Here is a 24,028-nt window from a genome sequence, read left to right on the forward strand (position 1 = left end):
CATCTTTACAGAAGACATTGTAGGTACCAGACGGATGTTTATGAAATAAATGACAGAAAGTAGCTGTACATATTGTTCCCAGTTTATATGGGAGGAAAAGAGATCATAACCCACAAAAATTTGCAAGGTGACAAGGGGAAAAGGTTGTGAGGCCATCTTAGCTTACCTTGGTCTTCATGGAAAACGGAGCACGTTTCTGGGCCGAAGTAAAAATTGATGTTGGCCTTTGCTAAGAAAGAGATGAAAAGTGACAGCACCATCAAATGGAGATGTGTCAATTAGTCTGGCCACACGTTTGATGTTCGAGCCTGGGTTCTGACGCACTCTCGGGTGTGCATTTAAATCAGGGGCTGCATCCTCAGTCTGTGAATGAATGAAACACAAACTCAACGGTTAGCGACAGCTTTATGGTGGGACTGTCCACATAAGGGGTGTGTAACTATTAATAAGAATGTATTTCTCGGGGCCCAACAGCAGCGCGGGATCCAGTTAACAAGTTCGCGGGCCAAATCTCCGCGTCGCTCCAATTAATTGTCCCGCAGACCCACAACTCTCCCGGGACCACATTTTCACGCGGTGACTCATGGGGTTCTGCTCGCGCCCCCAGTTCCCAGTCCAAGCGCTACGAGGAAACGTGCTACCTCCCTCACCTGGGCGCGCGCCCTGGGAGCCACCAACTCTCCCCGCAGTCGGCCCGGACTACCTGGACCGCCCGGCCGATCCCTCGCCCCGCCACCCGCTCGTCTTTCCTTTCCTCCTCCTCTTCCTCCTCCTCCGGCCCCCCGCCTCCGGCCGCCAGCCTCCGCGGCTGCCGCCTGCGGCTTTGTTTTCCTCCCAGGTTTCATTCCCCACACGTGATACAGTGTTTTTGCAAAGAGCGCTTCGGAGCGCGAGCGCGGGGCGCGCGCACCTATAAGTACGGACACCGGGGCCCGAGAGTCGTAGACTGCGGGGTCTGGGAGGGCCCGGGACCGAACCCCCAGGCTGCTGGCGGGCGGGCAGACGGCCAGCGAGCCAGCGAGCCGCGCGCGTGGGCCGGAGCGGCGGCGCCCCCCGCCCGAGCACCGAGGGGCGAGCATGGCCCGCCCGCTGGGGGGCCGGGCCGCCGCGCACGCCGCCCGCGCCCCGCGCCCTGCCCAGCCCGGGTCACCGGCGCTCGCGCCCGCCGCTTAGCACTCGGGCGCCGCTCGCTTCTCCGGGCATCGCGGAAATATCTCCGCAGACGGACACAATGGCGGCGACTGCCGCCACCACGGCCGCCACCGCCGGCAAGGCCGTCCGCAGCAGCAGCAGCAGCAGCGCCGGCACCGACGCCGCGGGCACCAGAAGATTGCAGCAGCCGCCGCAGCAGCAGCCTCAGCCCGCGGCCGCCGCGCCGGCCCAGCCGCCGCCGCAGCCGCCGCTGCCGCCGCCCGAGCCCCCCAGGAAGCCGCGCATGGACCCGCGGCGCCGCCAGGCTGCCCTCTCCTTCCTCACCAACATCTCGCTGGACGGACGGCCGCCGCTGCAGGACGAGGAGTGGGCCGGCGGCGAGGAGAGCGGCGCGGCCAAGCCGGGCGCCGGCAGCGCCTGCGGCGCGAGGACTCGGCTCAGCCTGCTCGCCGCCGCCGAGCGGGGCGGTTGCGGCGCGCTCGCCGCGGCGGGCACGGCGGCGGCGTTGGCAGCTGGATCGGGCCCCTGCCACCCGCCGCCCTCGCCGCTGCCGCCCCTGGTCCCCGGCGGCCACGCGACCGTGCTCGGCCCCGGGGCGGCCCGAGGGTTCGCGAGCCCCCTGGGCGCGGGCCGGACATCGGGGGAGCAATTGCAGCCGCCCCGGCCCGCGCCTCTCACCGCCTGCGTTCAGCCGCAGCTGCCCGACGGGCCCGGGGGCGCCGGGCAGGACGAGTTGGAGGAAGACGACGCCTTTATCAGCGTGCACGTGCCGGCGGCCGCCTTCTTGGGCTCCGGGACCCCCGGGAGTGGGAGCGGTAGTCGGGGCCGCCTCAACTCTTTCACTCAGGGAATCCTGCCGCTCGCCTTCTCCAGGCAGACCTCGCAGAACTACTGTTCCCTGGAGCAGCCGGGCCAGGGGGGCAGCACCAGCGCCTTCGAGCAGCTGCAGAGGTCCCGGTGAGTATCCAGGACGCCACGCGCGCCTTACCTCGCGTCCCTCCCGGCCCGCTCTCTGCTGCGGGACTCGGTCGCTCCCAATTCCCGCGCGCTGCCGGATCCCTGGGCTTCTGGCGCGAATTCCAAACTACGAGGGCACGCGGAAGAGGGAAGGTCTCTAGGGAGCGTGTGTGCGTGTTCACACGTGTGTGCGTGTTCACACGTGTGTGTACGAGCCCGGCACTCACAGAGCAGAAGCACCATGCTCATGCAGTGGGTCCCGAGTTAGGGCTTGCGGGAGCCCACTAAAAAGCGGCACCAAAACCTCCCACTGCACGGAGGAGATCACGAACTTCCAGAAACCCGGTCTGGACCCGGAGAAGCACTCTCCTTGAGCCAGGCAAGACTAGGCGGGGCGCAGAGTTGAGCCGTGGGTCCGGCCGGCGGCTAAGCGGCGCGTGTGAGCCTGAACTTGTCGCAGACACGCCGTGAATCCCTCCTGAGAAGTTCTGCCTGCGCTCAAAGTATTCCAGTGTCCCAGGAGAACTTGGCGTTTTCCTTTTGCTTTTCTAAGAAAAGGGAAGTCTTTATGTTCCCTTGAACCAGGCCTTGGGGGTGGGGGACAGGGAGGAAATAGGGCTTGAGGATCCTTTTTTCCATTCCAAGGTGAATTTGCTGAAATTAGTGGAAAGGTGGTTGTGTTCGCTCGCTTAAGTCATCTGCGGGTATCAAGCATCTTAGCAAAACCGTGAAATGTTGGACACTTGCTTATTCAGGAAATGGCTAGAGCTTGTCACTTATGTTCCAGGGACAGTCGGGGAGCTAGGTCTGCATCAGACAGTGGGACTGGAGATTGGGAGAGAACAGGAGTGGGGAGCCCCAAGGAAGTGCAGACCTGTTCCCTGGGAGGCTTGTTACTTAGGAAGGCCTCTTAGGCTCCCTATGGCTCAGTTATTTTAACCTCCTGGGGCTTCAGTTTCCCCTTCTGGAGTGGGACCTTGCCAACATGTTGCAGGCCTCAAGGTGAGAAGGGGGAACCTTTCCTGTTACAGCCTCTCTCCTGTAATGCTCATCTGAACACTTAGGCTTTTTCTGGCCTAAGTAAGAAGGTGGCCTGTTGGAAAACTTAACTTCCTCCTGCAGTGGACAGATGGGAAAGAGCAAGCCAGGCTCCTGCAGAATTTTGTTCTGAGTCTGTTTCTTCCCAAGTGGTGAAATCATGACCCTGCTTGGTATGTAGCATCCTAGCCGAGTGCACATGGGCTGCGGGCAGGGGTGTGGAGCGGTCGAATAGCTCTGTGACTGCATGGATGATTAGTGACGCTGGGCACAGGTGACAGCCTGGGCCTGGCATTTCTTGTCAGAGCATGCCTCTCCCCGTTACTGGGCCAGTGCACAGGAGGGGAGGGGAATCCCTTCCGTTCTGGGTGAGTGGTTCGGACTCAGCAGTTTCTGGGCAGCTTGACATCATGCACTGGCTCTTAATGACTCTACAGTTTAAGCATGAGCCCAGTTTGTCCAGCGGGTCAGGACAGGAGTTGTAATAAACATACATGTTATTCTAAGCCAGTGTGCAAGATTGGCCTGTGTCTCATAGTAGACAGATGTGTTCCCATGCTCAAAACATCTGGAGATCAAATTACTTCACACTTTGTCTCCAAGAATCTCATTTCAGAGGACACGGAGGATCTTGTGTGTTGATATCTCTGATACAAAAAATAGCCAGATTTAATCTCTGAACCTATAAATATGAACCCCTTGGATGTTTTATTGATTCCCCCCCCCCCCAACACACACATTAAGATGAGTTAGTCAGTATAAGATGCTTCCTTAACCTGACAGTCACATTCATCTTACTGCTTCGGAATTATCCATATCCGGCAACTTGACGAGCGTTTAAAACATTACATCTGTCAACAGAAATAGTGTCAAATTTAATGTGCAGAGAGGAAGTAAATGGGTAAAACAGAGATTTAAGAAAGGCCGTGAAGAGCTAGCATGGCCGCTACTCATGGAATGGCCAGGCACTTGGAATCTCCTAGGACACTTTGTTTCCTACACCGCCCTGCTTGCAAGAATTTTGTCAGAAGTGTAGTGCTTTTGTGATCACTAGAGAGTACTTTCACCTGCCTAGATGAATGGTGATGTGGAGTACAGACTCATATGAATAAGGCCCAGGCCAACTTAAAGAATGTCATTTGTTTTCCTGGTATGCCTCCCTTTAAGAAATTCTCCTAGCCTGGGTGGTTCCATATACTACTTCATAGATGTTCTCCTGGGGTGTTGTTTTTAAATCATATTATGCTTTCCTTGGATTTGTTGCTTGCAATGTAAAGAATTCCAAACAACCTTCCTGCTCAAAACTGAGTTCTTGGACCTTCAGCGCTCTTACAAATGCAAACGCTCAGGCCCTACTCTGGACTACTTGAGTGCAAACTTGCATTTTAACAAGATCCCCAGATGATTCATATACAAGTGAAAGTTTGGAAAGCACTGCCATAATTAATTGAAATCTGCCCTTTTTTTTTTTTCATGAATTTGGGATTTCATATATCCGGTTTGTTATGGGTATATAAAAATCAGAATCTCCTGACCTGAAATCTTGAAACCCTTTCTTTTTTGTTACTTCCACCTGGACACTTGTAAAACTAATCACAATTATTACTTGTACTTGCAAATCTTGAAATATGACAGGAAAATTTCTGTGCCCAGGCCTTGGCACAGATGTGTCCATGGATTGATGTCTCCATCTCTGTGCTTTCGGCTGGATATTTGACATTTATCCCAGTGAATCCTCACAGCCACCCTATGTGTAGATTCTTTCTCAGACCCAGTGTTGGCCAGGATCTTTGAGATCCAAGCCTGATGTCTTTCCTCCGCCGCTGCACGGTATCACTGTGCCTTGCATGCAGTAGGCCCCAGGAGAATTTTGGAGCTGTTGGCTGTAAATGTTTGTCCGGGATACAGCAGGTCAGTCGTGCTGGTGTGATTCTGTACTCCCTTTCCTAGTCCTCACATTTAGCCTTGCTACTTAACCAGTCTCCACTGAAGTGTATAGCGAACTTAGGACCACGGGCCTCGTGCATGGGGCTCCAGGCCTGCCTGGAGTTTGTGCTGGGGTTTGCTCTATGGCTAGGTGACTGGGAAACCAAAACGATGCCTTCTAGCTTGACATTCTGTTGTGTTCTCTGCCCGAGGAAGGTGTTAGTAGGCAAAGGGGAGTGTAAATTTATACGGTGTGTTTTAAGGCTTTCTTTCACTTTAAAAATTTCACCTCAGGTAGCAGCTGGCAGCGGGTTACTCCACTTCGTAGAGCTCCTGAATTGCAGAATGGAGCCCAGGTGAACAGACGTGCACCATCGGCCCTGATGAGAGGGGCACACGGGGACCAGTGTATTAATTTAAAACGTGAGGGTTTTGCTTCTTAGAACACCCGTGTTAGCGTGTGACTTGTGGAGACTCGGGTCTTCAGTGGAAAGAGAGCGTGTGGTGCAGAAGAGTCCCAAGCCTGGGGTTTGAATCGGGGTGCACAGCCTTGGGCAGTAAGTCAGCCCTTCCGGAGAGCCCCGGCCTGTGTTCCTGACCCTTTCAAGTGCAGACTGAGCTTACATTTATTATCGGGGGGGCCGACTGTGTGGGTGGGAGCACATGCTAAAGTGCTGTATGTATTATGTATGTAAATGAGTTTAGAGTCGCCTGGGGATCTTGAGAAAAGGCAGATTCTGATCCTGCGGGTCTGGGGGTCCCAAGTCTGCATTGTTAACTAGCTTCCTGGGAGGCAAATGGGCCGCACCTTGAAGAAGACTTTACTGGTACTACGATTGTTCCTACTTCTAAGGACCAGGAAACCAGGGCTCAGAGAGATTAAGTAACCTGCTCGAGGTCACTTACCCCTTGGGGCAGAGCTCAGGCTAACACTTGACTGCTCTGGAGCTTCTAACCAGCCCTCCCTCTGCAGGGCCCCTCCTGGGGTGAGACCTGGACTGGTACTGGGTCTGTGGTGTCCTCTTCACTGAAAAGAAAAATGTGAGCTAAATAGGGGATCGCCAACCAGAGTAAGAGAGGGGGGATGGACTTCTCTCCCCACTTTGTCACCTCCCTGCTTTGTGACTTCAGGCAAGTCACCACACTGTGTTCCAGCTGGAAGCCACCTGACCCTTCTGGATTTTAGAAGTCAAGAGAGGACTTTGACCTCCTCTGTGGTAAGCCAACCCAAATTATTGTTGAGCCACCTTTCCAGCAACATGCATTGTGGAAGCCAAAGCTGCAGTCCCGGGCCAGGCCACGCCCTGGTCAGGATGCTCACCCACAACTCTAGCCAGGGCCTGAGGCGAGAGCCCAAGGTTCACCCACTGCCCCCTTCCTTACAGTCACCAAGTTGTCATGCCGTGGGTGAACTCAGCAGGGGAAATGCATCGGAAGCCTGCCCGCTGCTGGCAAGTGCCCAGCAAGGGCAGTGAATTCAAGTGTGACTCTTTGCCCCCCAGGGAGGGTGGGGGAAGCCACAGCCTGGCTTTGCAGTGTTTCCCCGTGGCCGGGCTGGGGAGCTCCGCCTGCTGGATGCTTTTCCCCAGGAAGGAGAGTTGTTAGGTAGGGAGAAGGCCAAGGGCAGGTGGCCTTTGAACACACTGGGAAGGAGCAGTGGGTGAGGCCGGGTGAGGTGACACGATGTCGATCAGGAATGCCCAACCGGTACTCTGCCCCCCTGGGCTCTGGACCTGCCCCTGCCCTGGCTGGTAACCTTGGGCAGGTCGCTTCACCCCCCCAGCCTCTCCGTTTCCTTCTGGGATGAAAGCGCTGGGACAGTGGAGTGCTGTGTTCTTCCAGCCTAGTGCCCTGGGTGTCCTCGCCCTTGCGCCTGGGGATGAGTGGGTAACTGAACCTGTGTCAGATGCAGAGGTGGAGCTAAGTTTATCCTGGGAGGCTCCAGCTGGCAGGATGTGCACTAATGAATGAAGGAATGGGTTTCCCCGGGCGTAAGGGAGAACTTTAAAAGAATGTTCAGCTGTGCTCCCTCTGGCTGGGGCGGTGTGGCAACTGGCCTGCCGGCCCCAGGCGGCCATCCAGGCTGGAAGCCAGGTCCACCACCCCTGTCTCGGAAGTGATCTGTGGTCCCCACCTCTGTCGCTTTTAAAAGGCCTTCAGGTTTACAAAGTGCTTTTGTAGACGTTGATTTCAGCCCCCAACAGCACGGAGGGGCAGGAATCCAAGGTCACAGAGTCAGTAGAGGGTGACCCTAGGTGCTCTGTTATCTGTCGGGTATGTCGCGGAGGAAATTCTAGTTTGGGGACCTAATGCCTTGTATGATTTATTCAACAAACATGAACATCATGAATATCAATTATGGAGCGCCCCTGTCAGTTATGGGAGGTACAGACATGAGCGTGGTCCCTGCATGTGTTGGGAGATGCAGGTAAATGGGCTGACTTTTCCGGTGATGAGAGCTTGGTTAGAGGTGAGCCTGCTGTTTGAGCCCTCACCAGGGCAGGGACACTTCACGCTCCCCACCGTGGGACCTGGCTCAGTGCCTTGATGCAGTATTTTTATTTAACTACCATGTCCCAGGTGTCGTTCTAAGCACCCTATGGAGGTCAGGCGAGTTCACATTTATAACAGCCCTTGGACAGCACCCCTGTATCGCCCCTAGTCTGAAGCACAGACAGGTTAAGTTACTGGCCCAGGATCCCTCAGGCTGTCCGTGGGAGCTGGGTTTGAACGCAGGCATTCTGGCTCCGGGGTCTGGGCCCTGTAACCCGCTTGTCTCTGCTCCACTGTGGTTTGAGCCAGGCTCATAAATGCTTGTTCAACTGGCTTCAGCTGAACTGGGGTGAAGGTGGCGTACGTGACCTCGAAGGGCACTACTAGCCCTGCGGTTTCCTTATGTAGGTGTCTGCCTCTCTGTCCCTCAGGGAGGACCTCTGTGCGTGAGAGCCCAGGGGACAGCCCAGGGCGGACAGGATTCTGTGACTACAGCGATGCAGTTTTGCCCAGGGCCTGCCTGCACCCCCCCACCCTTCTCGACCACACCTAAATTCCCGTCACCTTTGTTATCTCTTCAGTGCACCTGTGCTTTCTGTGCCTTCCATCGTTCACAGGGAGGTGGAAGAGGAGCAGGAGCCTGGAACCCCCAGGAATGGGGTTTGTGGCCCTAGTTCTGCCACTTAACTCTGGGATGAGGTTCTCATCCATGAAATGGGAATAATAATACCACCTCCCTCCTGGGCGTGTTTCCTTTCTTTGGACCCTCTGTATCTTCTCAGCGTCACCCCTTCCCCAGCCCAGGGGTTGGCAGACTATGGCCCATGGTCTGTTTATAAACAAGATTTTCTAGGACACAGCCACGCTTGTTCATTTCTGTATTGTCTTTGGCGGCCCTTGTGCTACCAGAGCGGAGTGGTGTAGTTGCGGCAGAGACCACGTGGCCTGCAGAGCCTGAACTATTCATTCTGATTCCTTACCGAAATGCGTGAGACCTCTGCCCCCCTGCACAGGGCTCTGTCCCCAGAGATGTGGGCTGGTCGCCTGGTCCCTCCCTGTCCTTGTCTCCTGGAGGCTCCTGGCTTCTGTTTGGACCTGCCAGCCCTTCTCCCCGGCCGACAGAGGGGCCTTTCTGAGGCCCACACCCGATCTGGGCAGTTTTAAATTCCTTGTATTTCATGTGTGGCGCTCCTGCCACCATGGCACCCTCTCTGCTCCCCTGCACGCCTGTCATCTCCATGCTGTGCTGGCTTTGCTAAGGACACCTGGGTTCTGGCACCCACAGGCTTTTCCATGGGAAGGGTCCCCACCAGATGCCCTTCCTCCCTTTTGGACCCATCACCCTGCAGAATCACCCCCCGCCCCCACCTCCCCGGGTATGGTACTGAGCACGCCCTCCCGGGGTGACTTTCTTACTTCCCTGTGGGTCTGTGTGCACCTGCCCCTGGCCCCTTGCTGGTTGGGGGACTTGCTGGAGACAGGCCTGAGGCTGCCCCTCACCTCAACTTTCTAGGTCTTTTATTTTCACCCAGCAGTCACTCCCGAACTTTTATTTGGTAAAGTAGCCAACCTACCACCTCCTTCCGCAGTTCTGCAGCAATGAACCTTCCTCACTGAATGTTTCTTCCCCATCATCCACCCACCCACCTACCAACCCCACCCCACGCTCAGCAGCTTCTCCCCCTCCCCAGGGAGGGAAGATAGCACCTTCCCACGTGCTGTGGGCTTCATATGCATTATTTTGTTTTATTTGTGTGGCAATCCTAAGGCACTGGGATTATACCCATTTTAGAGCTATGGACGCTGAGGGTTGGAGGGGTTAAGGGAGCTGGTCTAAGGCCTCATAACTGGAATCTAGAGCTAGAATTTGAGCCCTGGTCTCTTCTAATCTGGCTTTCTGCCAGAGCCGGGAGCGTGCTGGACTGGCTCCTATAACTCGGTAGGAACCGGCCGATGAGGAATCTGAGCTGATCAGTAACTGAAATCAGTCATGGTGGGAGTATTTACACCACAGGAATCAGCCAGTTTTACAAGCCGGGGTTTTGCTTTTTTCCTTCCGGAGACCTGGTTTGTCAGCACGTGTACCAGGAGCCTCACCACACGTCTCTTTGTTCCTTTGTCCCCTGGGCGGCTGTGCAAAATGTCATCAGAGGAAGAGTGTTGAAAACCAGACAGTTTTATCAGAATTTATTATTTCACATAATTCTGTGAATTTCCCAAAGGGTCACCACCACCCATTTTCCACCTCAAAAAAATATCTAACAACCCCCCGCCTCAAGTTTCAACCTGTGTGCAATTTAAAAACCAAACTTTTCAGACACTGGGGCTCCAACAGACTGCTTAGTATTATCTGTAGGAATCATAAAATCATTAGCTGTTACCCTCCTTTACAAATTGTGTAATGTATTTTTATTTTTGTTTGGTTTTTAAAAGTCTCCAAGAACATACAATCAATCAGGGTTTCCTGGTTTTTTTCCCTTTTTGTTTGTGTTAGCATTTTGGATAATTGCACACTAGTTTATATTTAACGGGGTTATCATTGATGTGGTTTGAGGTTTATTGCCGCACATTTGGTCACAAAGACAAAAACTTGTAACACAGAGCATGCAAATACTAGAAGTTTAGGACTTGGAATATTGTAATAATGTGTGTGTGCGTGCATGAAAGGGCCCAGTCTTATCCCTGATTTAAAGGCTAGGATGAGGGACTTCCCTGGCGGTCCAGTGGTTAACACTTCGCCTTCCAGTTTAGGGGGTGTGGGTTCGGTCCCTCGTGGGGGAGCTAAGATCCCACGTGCCTTGCGGCCAAAAAACCAAAACATAAAACAAGCAATATTGTAACAAATTCAATAAAGACTTTAAAAATGATCCACATCAAAAAAAAAATTTTTTTAATAAAAATAAAAAACATAAAGGCTAGGATGTACTTAGTATCTAAGTTTAATTTCATGACAAATAGATGACAAGCCATTCAAGAAGAGACTAATAAAATATGTGACAATGCCAAAGATTTGTGTGTCTAGCACATTGATTTTTATTTTAAAGCAGTTTACTCATTGACCCAGTGCTTTATACAGCGAAATGTCTGCTTTGATCATCTTAGGAAGGGGGTGGGAGGATGTGAGGCACTGGAGGACAGGCAAAGTCTATAATGTTTTGCTGAAGGACTAAAATTAGCATGTCGGGGTGGGGGGATGGGCAAAATAGGTGCAGGGAATTGAGGTGCAGACTTCCATGTTTTTAAATGTCAAACCACTATGTTGTACACCTGCAACTAATATAATATTCCATGTCAACTATATTTCAATTAAAAACTAGTAAAAAAAAAATTGGTATGTTAGGAGATAAATGGTTGATCTGATGTTGTAAGGTAGTTCTTGAAGTTTTTTACATTTTTATTGAGTTGAATAAAGTTTGCTCTCGGAGAAGACCTGAGGAAGGAAGATTAGATTACAAATTCCTAGGTGATTGTGTCAGTAATTGAGGGATTCAGTTTATCCATCCTAAGACGAACATCTGATAATTAAATTCTACTTACTTGTTTGGGGCTTTACAGTTTACAAAGTGCTTTTCTATAGATTAAGTCGTTTTCAAAAAGGCAATGTGGTAGCTGTTTTATAGACTAGAAAATCAAGACCATGAAGAACGAGGTGACACATCCATGGTCACGTACCCCATACATGGCAGAGCTGGAATTTTGAAACCTGTGTTTTCTGATTCCGAGAGCTTTAAAACAAACCACAAATTCTAATGTAGTTGTATCACTTAAGAAAAGCAAAGAACTCTGTAACATGCTGTAGCATTTTATTCTCCTTCCTGCCCCAAACCTTCCGCTTGTATATTAGTTAACCTCCAGAGAACAAAAATGCTAGGGCCTCATCCATTTCAGACCTATGGGCTAGAGTCAATCAAGGTCAGAATGTTAAAGTACAAAGAAATATTGTGCTATATTTTTGGCCAGTGGTGCCTTCTCGTCAAGCAAGGATGCTGATTTTCATGTGATAACCTCAAGGGACAGGCCAACCGAGAACCCTGGTTTGGGGCCTAAGTTGTGGAAAATTTTCCCAATAACAATAGCTCTCTCCAAATCATAGTTTGGTGTCGCTTGCTCCTTTCCTAGAGCCCTGATGCTCTGCCTCCTTCTCAGCAAATTGGGTGAACACATTCTAGAACGGAGAGACCAGCCTTGGAGCCAGGCAACTCTGCCCCCTAGCAGCACCTTTTGGGGAAACTCATTTAACCCTCTGGGCCTCAGTAGCCTCATCTGTAGGATGGGGATAATAATTCCTGCCCATTTGGGGTGTGTGAGCATGAAAATGAGAAGCACCTAGCAGAGGTTTGGTCCTCGGTGATTGCTTGGCAAAATTGTAGCTGTTCTGTTCACACACCATCAGTCAAGAAGCAGTTGAGAAACTTGACAGGGTCTTCTAAGATCATCCAGGATGGAGCTTTTTGCTTGCAGACAATTTGCCGCATTGTTTCAATTTCAATTTCATGGTAAAGTAAAATCAGAGCAGCTGAGGAAGACAACAGCCCATCCGTCAGGTGCTGCATTTTGCCCCTGTTTACACTGCAAAATGACAGTCTCCGGGACAGGGAAACAAGAAGGGGCGAATTCACGTGTTCAGCGTCGTACCCTTTGAGCAGCACAGCAGTGAGGTTAAGAGCAACAGCTGGTCTGGCCCACACGCAGGCGTGGAAGACGCTGCCCTGCCCCTTGGGGCCCACGGGAGGGGAGTGCTACCTGCCAAGACAATTCTGGAAGACGTACCTCTGCTCCCTCCCGCCCTTTGCAGAAGCCACGGCCCTCATCCTGTGGTCTGAGTGCTGCCTGCTCGGCCTCCTTTTCTAGGCAGGACACCCCTGGAGTGTGAGGGCTCCTGGGGGGGGACCCTCGGGGTCCCCATGGCCATGACCCTGGAGTCGGTTGTATGCTGCTCTGGTGACTGACTCGGCTTCCCCCGTCCCTGCTCACAGGTCCCTCTGCACCGGGCCCCCGCCTTTGCTCTTTGAACCCCCTGGGCAGACAGAGTTGGGGCCTAACCAGGGTCCCCAGTGTAGCCCGCGTGGCATGGGGTCAGCAGCAACCCACACCCCTCCGCGTGCCGGGTTGTTCACACGCCTCTGTGTGAACCATCAAGTCGCTTGGTGGTTCAGGGATCCGTGGGACCAGCGCCGCCTCCCGGGAGAGAGGAGAATTACAGGCCGAGGCAGCCCGGCTCCCTGTTTCTGCTCTGGAGCGGGCGGCTGTCCCGGCGGTGGCCCTGGAGCCGGGCCTGCAGGCGGGTGAGGGCCCAGCGCTGGGCGCCCGGCCACGGAGGTGAACTTTATTTCAGAGGAAGGAGGGAGGCTGTTGAGCAGGGACAGGTGTGAGTACAGCTGGGTGTTGAAAGCTTGGAGGCAGGTTGGATGGAGGAGGGAGAGCAGTGCCTTTTGTTTTTAACCCTTTGGCATCTTAGTTGTCGCTTCAGAAAGATGGACTTGGGCACGTCCAAAATTTTCCGTTCTGGGGGTTCGTCTATTTTTACACATAGAGAATTTTAGAAAGAGTTTTGGGGGTTCGTGGATGCTTGGAAATTTCTCCCGGAAGGAGGGAGACCAGCGAAGAAGCTGGTGTTAGGAGTCCCAGAGAGAAGCGGGGGCCTGAGCGTAAAGGCATGCAGAGGTGCCTAACTTACCACTGTGAGACTCGATGCCCACACGGTTTGGGGCACTGCCTGTGCTCCCTGAAGTCCTTCGGGTCACCCATCTCTGCAGCTTTTGTGGTTACGGGGTTGAATAGTGTCCTCCAAAATTCATGCCCACCTGGAACCTCAGAGTGTGACCTTATTTGGAAATACAGGCTCACCTCGGAGATACTACGGGTTCAGTTCCAGACTAGGTGGAGACGGTGAGGGGGTGATTGACTCAACTTGAGACAGAATTGACAGGACTTGTACGTTACTTGGGTGGTCCCTGCCAGCATGGAGCTCTCCGTGGAGCTGGAGAGAGACTCTTGAATAATCACCCACAAGTGTAGGGCTGCGGCTGTGGTACGTGGACAGAAGGGAAGGCCTTGGTCCTCTCGGAGCCTGTGATGAGCGCCCTGGTGGGTTTGACCCGCTTCTGATGGGGAGGGCTGGCTTCTGGAGGTGTCTAAAGGGTAAGCAAGGGCTGGGAGGACTGGTGCAGACCGCAGGACCAGCCTGGGCAGGGTCTCTGGTGGGAAGAAGCAGGAAGATGTGGAGAAAGTAGATGAAGGGCAGGCAGTGTGTTTGGAGGGAAGCCATAGGTGGGAGGAAATCAGAGTCTATCGCCACAGTCCAGGCAGGAGATGGTGGCCCCTTGGGCTGGAGTGGTGGTGATGGGGGTGGGGAGAAGGGGATGGATTCCACAGAGATTTAGGATGCAGCAGAGTGGACTTGGCGATGGACTGGCTGTGGAAGATGGGGGAGACAGAGGCGTCAAGGGAGACCCTCCCACCGGGTTTTGAGTGTGTGGACTGATTGGATGGCAGAGCCGTCTCTGTGACAGAGAGGCGGGTATTGGCACAATCCAATGCTATGCATTTAAGAAACTCCCTAGAAGAAAAATTTACAGACCTGAAGATGACCCTGTTTCTTCTCATTGTCTTTTTTTCACATAATCTTGTGCCTTTACTCTCCACATAGCTCAAGGTGATGTATATAGGGCCCTAAATAACTTTTCGACCGAGAATGTGTACATTTTCTGCTTGAGAGAGATCATCTCAAGTTTTACACTCATTTCCAACTCTTTTGGTCTAAAAAGTCTGATGTTACCTTTTAAGGTAAATGTTGAACATGTCAGTTTCAAAAATAGATCAGATTTTGTTCATTTAATTTCAGTTAAAGACATATAATTTCTTTTTATTAAAGAAAAAAAAAATACTCGAGCAAGACCATGAGATTTTTTTCAAACAGTTCCTGGTTCAGCTTGTGCGTATTTGCAACTAATTACCAGGTGTTGAAGTCTGAGTGATCTAGAGTGTGAAGGATAAATATAACGTTCTCAAGAAAAAGAAAAGATACCTTTGCAAAGCTGCATAGCAGTCTGCTGCAGTAACTAAACACTACGCAGTGTCCAGTGATTTTGTGTTTGCTCTGTGATTGACAGTGAGGCTGGGATGCAGTCTTAATATTCCAGCAGCAATTGCATCTTCTTCTTGTTTTATAGGTGGTTTTTCATAATAATGGCATGCTTATTGAACACTAATGTTACGAGCTGCAGAGCCATGTGGAAATCGCTTCACATCCCAGATCTGTTGTTTCCCGGGTGAGATGGTAGGCAGAATCTGGAAACTCCATGAGCCTCGGTTCTCATCTCTAAAGAGTGGGAAATATTAATAATCAGATATCTGATAGCATGACAGCCAGGATTAAATCTGATTATTTCTGTGAAGCACTTTGCACAGTTCTGGGCACACAGGTAGTTCTTAATAAATATCCGATGTGATTATTATATCCCAGCCACGCTGCTGGTGCTCTGCATGTTTGTGGGGGCTGACATCACTGTGTAGATGAGAATTGAACTCTGGGGAGTTTACTTTTCTTTCCAAGGTAGAGCTCGGCAGAGCTGGAATCATATCTAACCCTGAACCATACTCTTGCCACTGAGCTTTATTGCCTTTGTCAAGTGTAACATTTTATCCAAACAAGTTTTGTGACCTTTCTGAGCAAAAAAACTGGTACTGTTTTAGGATCCGGTTGGATTTCTTGACACTTGCACTGTCCAAGAATATGTTTGTGTCAGTTACCTATCCAGCCCATGTTTGACTATGGATGTGTCAGCGGGGAGCTGCTATGTGTATACAGAGTGACTCAGCCAGCTTTTTTATCTGACCCTGTTTGCTCCAAACACAAGTGAGCAGTTGAGGCCAGGCAGATTGGAAGAGATGGTAATGGTATATTTCAACCCAGTCATCAATCTAGATACACCCTCCCTGCAAGCTGTATTTCACAGACCTGAAAGGAATTTAGCCAGTAGAGCTTTGTTAAGAGGTGCAACATTTGTTATACGTACCTTTAGTTCTTTGGAGCCAGGAAAATAACAGTCAAGACTGAAATATAAGGAAATGGGTAAAATACATGCTGGCTGGTGAAATCTGGAATTTTTTTTTTAAAGTGTATTTACATGGGAGTTCAGCTTTGATTTTATATTGTCACAAATTGATACCAGATGCCTGCCTTTCAGACAGACTCCCCAGCTAATCCGAGAGTGTGAGTTGGAAAACAAATCACTGTGCCATTTGGAATGACGATTGATATTTTAGAAGTTTCGTTTTGTTTTCAAAGGGAAAATAATGCATATTACGGGCCCAGCCAACAGAACTTTTATACATGGCAATTAACAGAGGATGCCCAAGGGAGGAAGTCTCCAGTTTCTTATTATAACCCTGGCAGAAGGAATCGAGGTGACATTTTATTAGTATTGGCATCTCCCACTTGCCCTGGGAGCTAGTTCAGCCTGTGTAGCCATGTCCAGAACCAGTAGTTTCATTTCTGTTCTACTTCAACCTTAGGTCAGAGGAGAAACACAAGAGCACTGCATCTGGGGCAGCCGGCCTCCTGTGGTCTCCACAGGACCCCAGGCTCATGGGGTGACTTGCACATTTTCCCCTAGTGGCTTAAAAAAGTTGGTTTTTCGTTTTGAGTCTTTGGTCTCAGCAGCGTTCCCTTCTCCTCCAGGCCGTTTTTCTTGCTGGCGCTGGGAATGACTCATAAAATGAGTCTTGAGTAGCCTGACACCTCTGCCGCGTTCCTTGAATGCTTTCTAAAAGGTGCCTCTGTGTAAGAATGTATGCTGATTTTCCCATTCAAGTTGTTGGAGAGTCTCCCGGGTGACCTGACAGGGAGAGATGAGTCTGGATTCTGGCTCCTCACCCTGGATGCCGTGGTCAGACTTGGGTGAGAATCTCTCTTGGAGGCTCAGCCTGGAAAAGAGGACTGTCCAGCCATCCTCCGGATGTCCAGCCATCCTCCGGGTGGCTGGAGGATCACAGGAGTGGAGTGGAGTAGGGTCACCTAGGACAGAGGGGCGCCACGCCCCCCCAAAACGGGCCTTGGTGTTTCCTACAGCAGCCGGGCCGTGGACGTTCAGGTGGACGAGAGGGACCTTGAAGAGGCCCAGAGCAGCGAGGCTGCCATGGGATGAAAGGATGAGAGCCCACGACCCTGCTCACTGAGGCTAATATTGGCCAAAGGCTTATGGGCTGTGGATGGAGACCCAGGGAGGGCCAAGACTGAGCTCCAAGTACTTAAGCGTTTCCTCTTTAGAGATCAGCTTTGTCCACCTAAGTTAACTGCCTCTACTCCAAGAGAGTGAATTTGTATTATAACACTTTTGGCTTATATGGTAGTGCATAGTTATGTTCTATCAAGTGGCCGTGAACCCTGAGTGAGCTGCAAACACTGAACACTGGACCGTTGCTCCAGGGAAGCACCCTGCCAGCCTCTGGTCACATTTTCATCAGCCAGTCAATGTATAATCTGGTTTTACGTGTGCCTCTGCTTGGAGATACCTTATTTAATATATATTGTTAATTCATTAGCATTGAACTCACGGCCAGCAGTAACTCATGCGTGGACAAAGCTTCTTTGTCACAAGTTTTCCCCGTTGGTCACATACTAGACAGCCTTTGGCCTGGGGACCATTTTAAACAGCGAAAGTACCAACAACAAGCACGAAAGTGCAAAAAATGTGGCAAGGATACAGATAAATATTAGCAAGAGGGCAAATTTGCAGCTACAGAATCTGCAGATAATGAGACTTGCCTGTACTTTGTCCAGGTATAAGTACGTGCGGTGTGCTAGAGGCTTCCTAAAGCTGGCCTGTCTTGGGGGACGGGGGGGGGGTCCATTTTCTGTTTTACAGAGGCCTGCCCCATCCATTCTCATATTTATTCCTGATCACACCCTTGATTGGGGAAGGGCTGGCGTTTTTGCCTTCCCTGTATTGATGAGGAAACCAAGAACCAGAGAGCAGACTTGACTCGGGGGTTCCAGCAGAAAGTGGAGTCTGGCTTTCTGGCCATTTTCTTCCCACTCTGCCGTGCAGGCACAGTTACGAGATAGGATGAGTGCTTTAAACAGCAGAATTTGAATGCTGACATCACAGTTTCATACCGTTGAAAAAGTTATCTTCCTAATGATTTCTCTGTGATTTAATCAGATAAAAGCGGTGTAGCATTGTGACTAAGAATGTGAATTCTGGAGCCAGAGCTAGGTTTGAATCCTGGCTTTGCTACTCCCTACCTGCATGACTTCTGGCAGTTTCTACATAAAGTAAAACCTTTTCTGGCTTTCGGTTTTCCTCGTTTGTAAAGTATAGTATTAACACCAAGCGTGTGTGTTTAATGTGAGAATTCTGTGTAATTCGTATTCAGTGCTTAGACCTGCTCCTGCCTTAGACCCTCTGTGCATGAGCCATGATGATTATTTAGCTGACAGGTGCTCAGAAAATGAGTGTCCGGTCATCAACTATGGCTCTTAAATTAGGCAAATAGTAAAGTATGGTTGTAATTGCGTGGCCCAGAGCCAAGAGGAGATTTTGCGATTTTCCAGTCCTTTTGATCCATTTGGGTTATGTAGTTCAGACCTGGAAAATCTGTTTTGGAGCTTTATTTATCCAGTTTGACTGTCAGCAGTCAGCAGATTAAACAGACTTTTGTCAAGTCCCTGCCATTTTTGATGAGTGGACAGCTAATCAGACGAGCAAATATTAGCGGGTACCTGCTGGGTTTTAATAGTCCCTGACTGTGAACATTCAAGTGGTAGAAGACAAGAACATGAGATGTCACAAGGGGAGAGCATAATTAAGGCATGTAAAGAGCAAATTTCTGTGTCACCCCAGAACCTCCATCTTTACAGCTAATCAAGTGTATTTAAAACTGCCAGAGTTTTCCTTCCCTTCCTTCTGCGACTCAGCAACTGGTACAGATGTTAGTCAAAAGCAGTCCTGTGTCCCACAGGAATGGGGAGACCAGATCGTGTGGAGGGTCCCCAAACTGGAGTCATCCCAGGACCCATCAGACACGTACCTTTCTAACCAGACCCCAGGCAGCCCGCCCATCTCCTTGGTAATGCCTTTCATGTCACCAGCAGAAGGTAAAAACAAAGGATGTAACATTATTTTCACATCTGGGTAATTACGATATGGTAGTGATTTGGGAATCGATTCTTTTTTTCCTCTCTGGAAACCCCACTCTTGGGCAGTCAAGTTACTTTCTGCATTTCTTCCCTCCCTCCACAGATCTGGGTCTCACAATTGAGTGGCACAAAATTAATCTTTTTTGGGGGGGGACGCTTCAATTAGGAACAAGGACATATAGCAGCAGACTATGAGAGCAATGTAGGAAATTTCTGTTTGCTTTCTAGAAACAGAGTTTGGAACTTTCCAGCCCTGGGGCGTGAGGTGGGGCTTTCTGTTATTTGCTTATAAAAAATTGCAGAGCTAAATTCATATTTGTGTTTGTATCTGATATCTGTGTTTGGTTTGTATCAAACCAAACTTTGCTTTGCCTAACCTGCTTGCCTTTATTTTATTTTATTTTTTTAAAGATTTTTTTGTTGATGTGGACCATCTTTAAAGTCTTTATTGAATTTGTTACAATATTGCTTCTGTTTTATGCTTTGGTCCTTTGGCCCGGAGGCATGTGGGATCCCAGCCCCCCAACCAGGGATTGAACCCGCACCCCCTGCATTGGAAGGCGAAGTCCCAACCACTAGACCGCCAGGGAAGTCCCACCTGCTTGCCTTTATAACATAAGCTCGCCGGAGTTCTCTTGTTAGAAAACTTCTATTTTGAGGTTCCTCAAAAATTAAAAATAGAGTTGCCATATGATCCAGCAATCCCACTCCTGAGCATATACCCAGACAAAACTATAATTCGAAAAGATACATGCACCCCTGTGTTCATAGCAGCACTATTTACAATAGCCAAGATATGGAAACAACCTAAATGTCTATTGACAGATGAATGGATAAGGAAGATGTGATACACATACACCTACACACACACACGCACGCACGCACACAATGGAATATTACTCAGCCATTAAAAAGACTGAAATAATGCTATTTGCATCTACATGGATGGACCTAGAGATTATCATACTAAGTGAAGTAAGTCAGAAAGAGAAAGACAAATACCATATGATATCACTTATATGTGAAATCTGAAACATGACACAAACGAACATATCTATGAAACAGAAACAGACTCACAGACATAGAGAACAGACTTGTGGTTGCCAAGGAGAAGGGGGTTGGGGGAGGGAAGGATTGGGAGTTTGGGATTAGCAGATGCAAACTAGTATATATAGGATGGATAAACAGCAAGGTCGTATTGTATAGCACAGGGAACTATTATATTCAGTATCCTGTAATAAACCATAATGGAAAAGAATATGAAAAAGAATATATATAACTGAATCACTTTGCTGTACAGCAAAAATTAACACAGCATTGTAAATCAACTATACTTCAATAAAATTTTTTTAAAAAGAAAGAAAACTCTTTCCTTAAGGGGAAAGGGCACCTTTCCTATAAGCAAGTATTTTGTGACACATTTCAAGTAGACCTTTTACCCTAGATGGTTTTTTTCTATGTATACACTTTTATCAGTGAACAAGTGATTCTTTCTTCCATGTCAGTGTTTACTCAGCCCAAGGCGTCAGTGCAAGATAGGCTGCTAAATAGATTCCAGTCAGATGATCCTGGCCGTGTGAGCTTATAAAAGACATCTGTTGAAGTTTAAAAATAAATAATTAAAACACATGCACAGACAAAAAGTTAGTTGCTCCTAGCGAGATTAGAATTAGTCTGCTGTTCCAAAGGCTCTTTATATTTTTCTCAAAAGAATTTATGATTTTTTTCCCCATTTTTATCTCATCCTAAAAATCTAGGTAGAGAAAATGATAAAGGTTTGACTGGTTTTTTAAACTCATTGTCAAGTTATACCTGTTAAAATAGCCTCACCAGGTGCTAGGATTCTTGTCGCCAGAGAATTGTCAGGTAATTCTTGTCTGTGGCTACTCTGAAATTATCTAAATAAAAGGAGATTCTCCCAAGTGAGGACTTTCAAAAAGATGTGTTGATTCTCAGATAGCTGTTTGGATAGGGGGTGGGTTACTAGAGAGAAACTGAGAAATGAGAAGAGACAGAGGCAAAGTCGTCTTCCAGTTTTCTTTTGCAAGACCCTCTGCCCCAGGTGCAATGCCAGGTGCAATGCCAGGTGCACGGTGTGTGGAGCTGTGGACAGCTGTGCTGCCCTGTGCTGTCACATGCGCTGCCGTGTGATGCCTTTGTGGCCTGTCCATCTGTCCAGTGAGCCCTTCCAGGAGGGACCTCGGACACATCTGTTGTCTGACACCATTAAAACAGAAGGCCCAACGTGTGTAGGGGAGAGGTGGGCACGTGCATCCCTCCCGCCCCACCCGCCAAATGTTCTCTGTAGGGGCCATATGCCCGGTTTGGACTTCATCCTGAGACCCCCTTGTCAGTGGAGGCCCCTTGTAAATACGAACTGGCCTGCGGACTGTGATAAAGATCCTGCTTTGAACATTAAAACCAATCAATCAATCAATCAATCAACCACCAACTCTCACTTTACCTTCATACTTTCTCCTAAAACACTTTAGTGGTGCTTTTTGGAAATCTGTGTTTCAGAAAAGTTATCTCTAAAGTTGTGTTAAAAATGAATGACAGGGCTTCCTTGGTGGTGCAGTGGTTAAGAACCCGCCTGCCAATGCAGGGGACACGGGTTCGAGCCCTGGTCCGGGAAGATACCACGTGCCATGGAGCAACTAAGCCCGTGCGCCACAACTACTGAGCCTGCACTCTAGAGCCCACGAGCCACAACTACTGAGCCTGCGGGCCTAGAACCCATGCTCTACAACAAGAGAAGTCACTGCAGTGAGAAGCCTGCGCACCATAACGAAGAGTAGCCCCCGCTCACCGCAACTAGAGAAAGCCCGCACACAGCAACAAAGACCCAATGCAACCAAAAAAAAAAAAAAAAAAGAATGACAGTTAAAAAGTAACCAGTAAAACCATGTGTAATCCCATCACTGCTAACATTTTGGTGCACTTACTTCTAGGGTCAGGTTCTATCTTTCTTCCACCCAGGAAAAGAGGGATTTCTGCCTGCCAGAAATTGCTCCCTGCATTCATAAACCAAACTGGGTAGAGTGTAAACCCACCATAAATTTACCCTCTTATCCATTTTTAAGTGTACAGTTCAGTAGTGTTGAACATTCACATTGTTTTGCAATTAATCTCCAGAACTCTTTTCATTTTGCAAAACTGTAAATCTGTACTCATTAAACAATAACTCCCTATTGCTCCCTCTCCCCAGCTCCTGGACACCAGCATTCTACTTTGTGTCTTTATGAATTTGACTACTCTAGGTGCCCCATATAAGTGGAATCATGTAGTGTTTGTCCTTTTATAACTGGCTTATTTCACTTAGCATAAAATCCTTAAGGTTCATCTATGTTGTAGCACGTGTCAAGAGTTTCCTTCCTTTTTAAGGCTGGATAATATTCCATTGTGTATATATATATATATATATATATATATATATATATATATATATATCACATTTTGTTTATCCATTCAACCGTTCATGGACACTTGGGTTGTTTCCACCTTTTGCCTATTGTGACTAATACTGCTTTGAACATGGGTGTACAGCAGTCTAAAGATTTTGCTCTTTTTTCCCCGCCTATCTAGAAGCAATCTCTCATTTAGAGGTGATTTACAAAAGGAAAGGGAAGGTTGGTTTGAATGCAATGATTCCTCATCAGACTTGGTGCCTGAAAGTTCACATTTCAGGGGAAATGAGTGATTTCCTGTCTGCTGGAAAGAAGCAGTTCTAGGGATTTTTTGATGTGTGTGCAAGCAGCTGGCCAAGAAATCACTTAATCAAAAGGGGTTGTCTTATCAACCTTTTATTTCTTGCCCGTCCACCTATTTTCTTCAATAATGGCTCCAGTTGATTCTTTACTACCACCCGGAATACAATCACAGTGCACATACACACACATACATATTTATGTCTCTGTGTATAATATGAATACGTTTTTCTTAAAAACTATGTATTTTTTCCCTGATAACAAAAGGGAATACCTGTGTGAAGCATTTAGAAAAAAACAAATTTAAATTACCCGTAAACCCAGAAATGACCAGTTAATGTTTTGGTGTAGGGCATGCGTGGATATGGGTGCGTTAGAATCTGTCAGTTCACATTGGTTATGGTGTGGATATATATTCTCTCTCTCTCTTTTTTAATACTAGAGAACAAACTGCACATACCATTTTGCAAGTTTCCTTTTTTCACTCAGTAATACATTATGAACACCCCCTCTTGTCATTGAATCGCATCCTGCACACGTCTGTTGGTGGCTGCTTTTCTGGGAGCTTATTGACTTCTCTCCATGGTGTCAGAAATCCGGGCATCCTGCACGTTCTGTGAGGAGCACAATTTCTTTGCTGACGGAGGAGGAAGGGTGGCATTTCCCTTGTTTTAAAGTAGAAAAAGCAAGGAGTAGAAGTTATTTCTGAATGACTGAACCAGGGCGCGGGAAGCTAGAAATAGAAGCCAAATTCCCTTGCTCACTGCCTGGTGCTTGATTCACTCGACAAAACTAATCTCAAGATCACTATCAGCGGAAATTATTTTCCCTAATCTCCTGGGAGTGTGCTTTCATATTTTTATGTTTGCTTAATGGTAATTTCAATTCCACGTCTTTTTTTTTTTTTTTCCACTTAAAACACAAAAACTTTCCAGGCTTCTTTGGGAGACTTCCTGGATCTTTCCCCTCACATGTCTGGAAAAGGGGCCGCAGAACAGTCGGAGCCTGGGACAGCCCCTACCACCCCCACTGAGAACCCTCGGGCTCCGGATGGTCCAGCTGCAGGCCGAATTTTTCAAGAAGTTGTTTGGAAATTCAGGGTCTGTGTTATTTACCAGATGTCTCTTTTTTTTTTGCAGTTGTATTAGCTCATTCAAAATACACTTTAAAAGGCTAGCAAGGTGCCATCCTTAGGAAACTCACATTGGGTAGATGCTGTCGGTTATAATTTGTGTAGTGTTCATTTGGGGCTGTTTTGGGGGTTTTGAGGGGGCGAGAGAGACGGAAGGGGGGAAGGGGCTGCTCCACACCAGGGCTCCAGCTGCCCACGTGTGCCCTGGGGGGCTCAGCGGGCAGCTATGCTGCCGTGGAGGGAAGGGTGTGTTTGAGGTGGGGAAGGAGACGGGCACGCAGGGGCTTGTGCCCTTCCGTTCATTCCCATGCTTAAAAGCAACAGGCCGGCTCCCATAAACACCGGAGCTAGGCTGGCAGCCCTCTGGGTGACACCTCTGTGTGGGCAGCTCCCGGATGCCTCCCTTCTATTCACACCTGCGGCGCCTCCGGGCCACCCAGGGGCAAGCCCTGGGGCATCTGATGGGACTGATGCCAGTTT

At 49.2% G+C, this 24,028-nt stretch overlaps 1 protein-coding gene across 2 annotated transcripts in view; it reads left to right on the forward strand.

Annotated features, from left to right (window-relative positions):
* The first annotated feature begins 1,136 nt into the window (after window positions 1-1,136).
* Window positions 1,137-24,028, forward strand: part of CABLES1 (Cdk5 and Abl enzyme substrate 1) — a 106,791-nt gene continuing 83,899 nt past the window's right edge. The window contains exon 1 of one of the 2 annotated variants that reach the window (XM_036874429.1): window positions 1,137-2,109. In XM_036874429.1, the coding sequence (XP_036730324.1) occupies window positions 1,232-2,109 (878 nt within the window). In that variant the 5' untranslated portion in view covers window positions 1,137-1,231. The remainder of the gene's footprint in view (window positions 2,110-24,028) is intronic. The other variant, XM_036874430.1, reaches the window with a different exon arrangement.

Source organism: Balaenoptera musculus, chromosome 14 (assembly GCF_009873245.2).
Source record: "Balaenoptera musculus isolate JJ_BM4_2016_0621 chromosome 14, mBalMus1.pri.v3, whole genome shotgun sequence".
NCBI lineage: Eukaryota > Metazoa > Chordata > Mammalia > Artiodactyla > Balaenopteridae > Balaenoptera > Balaenoptera musculus.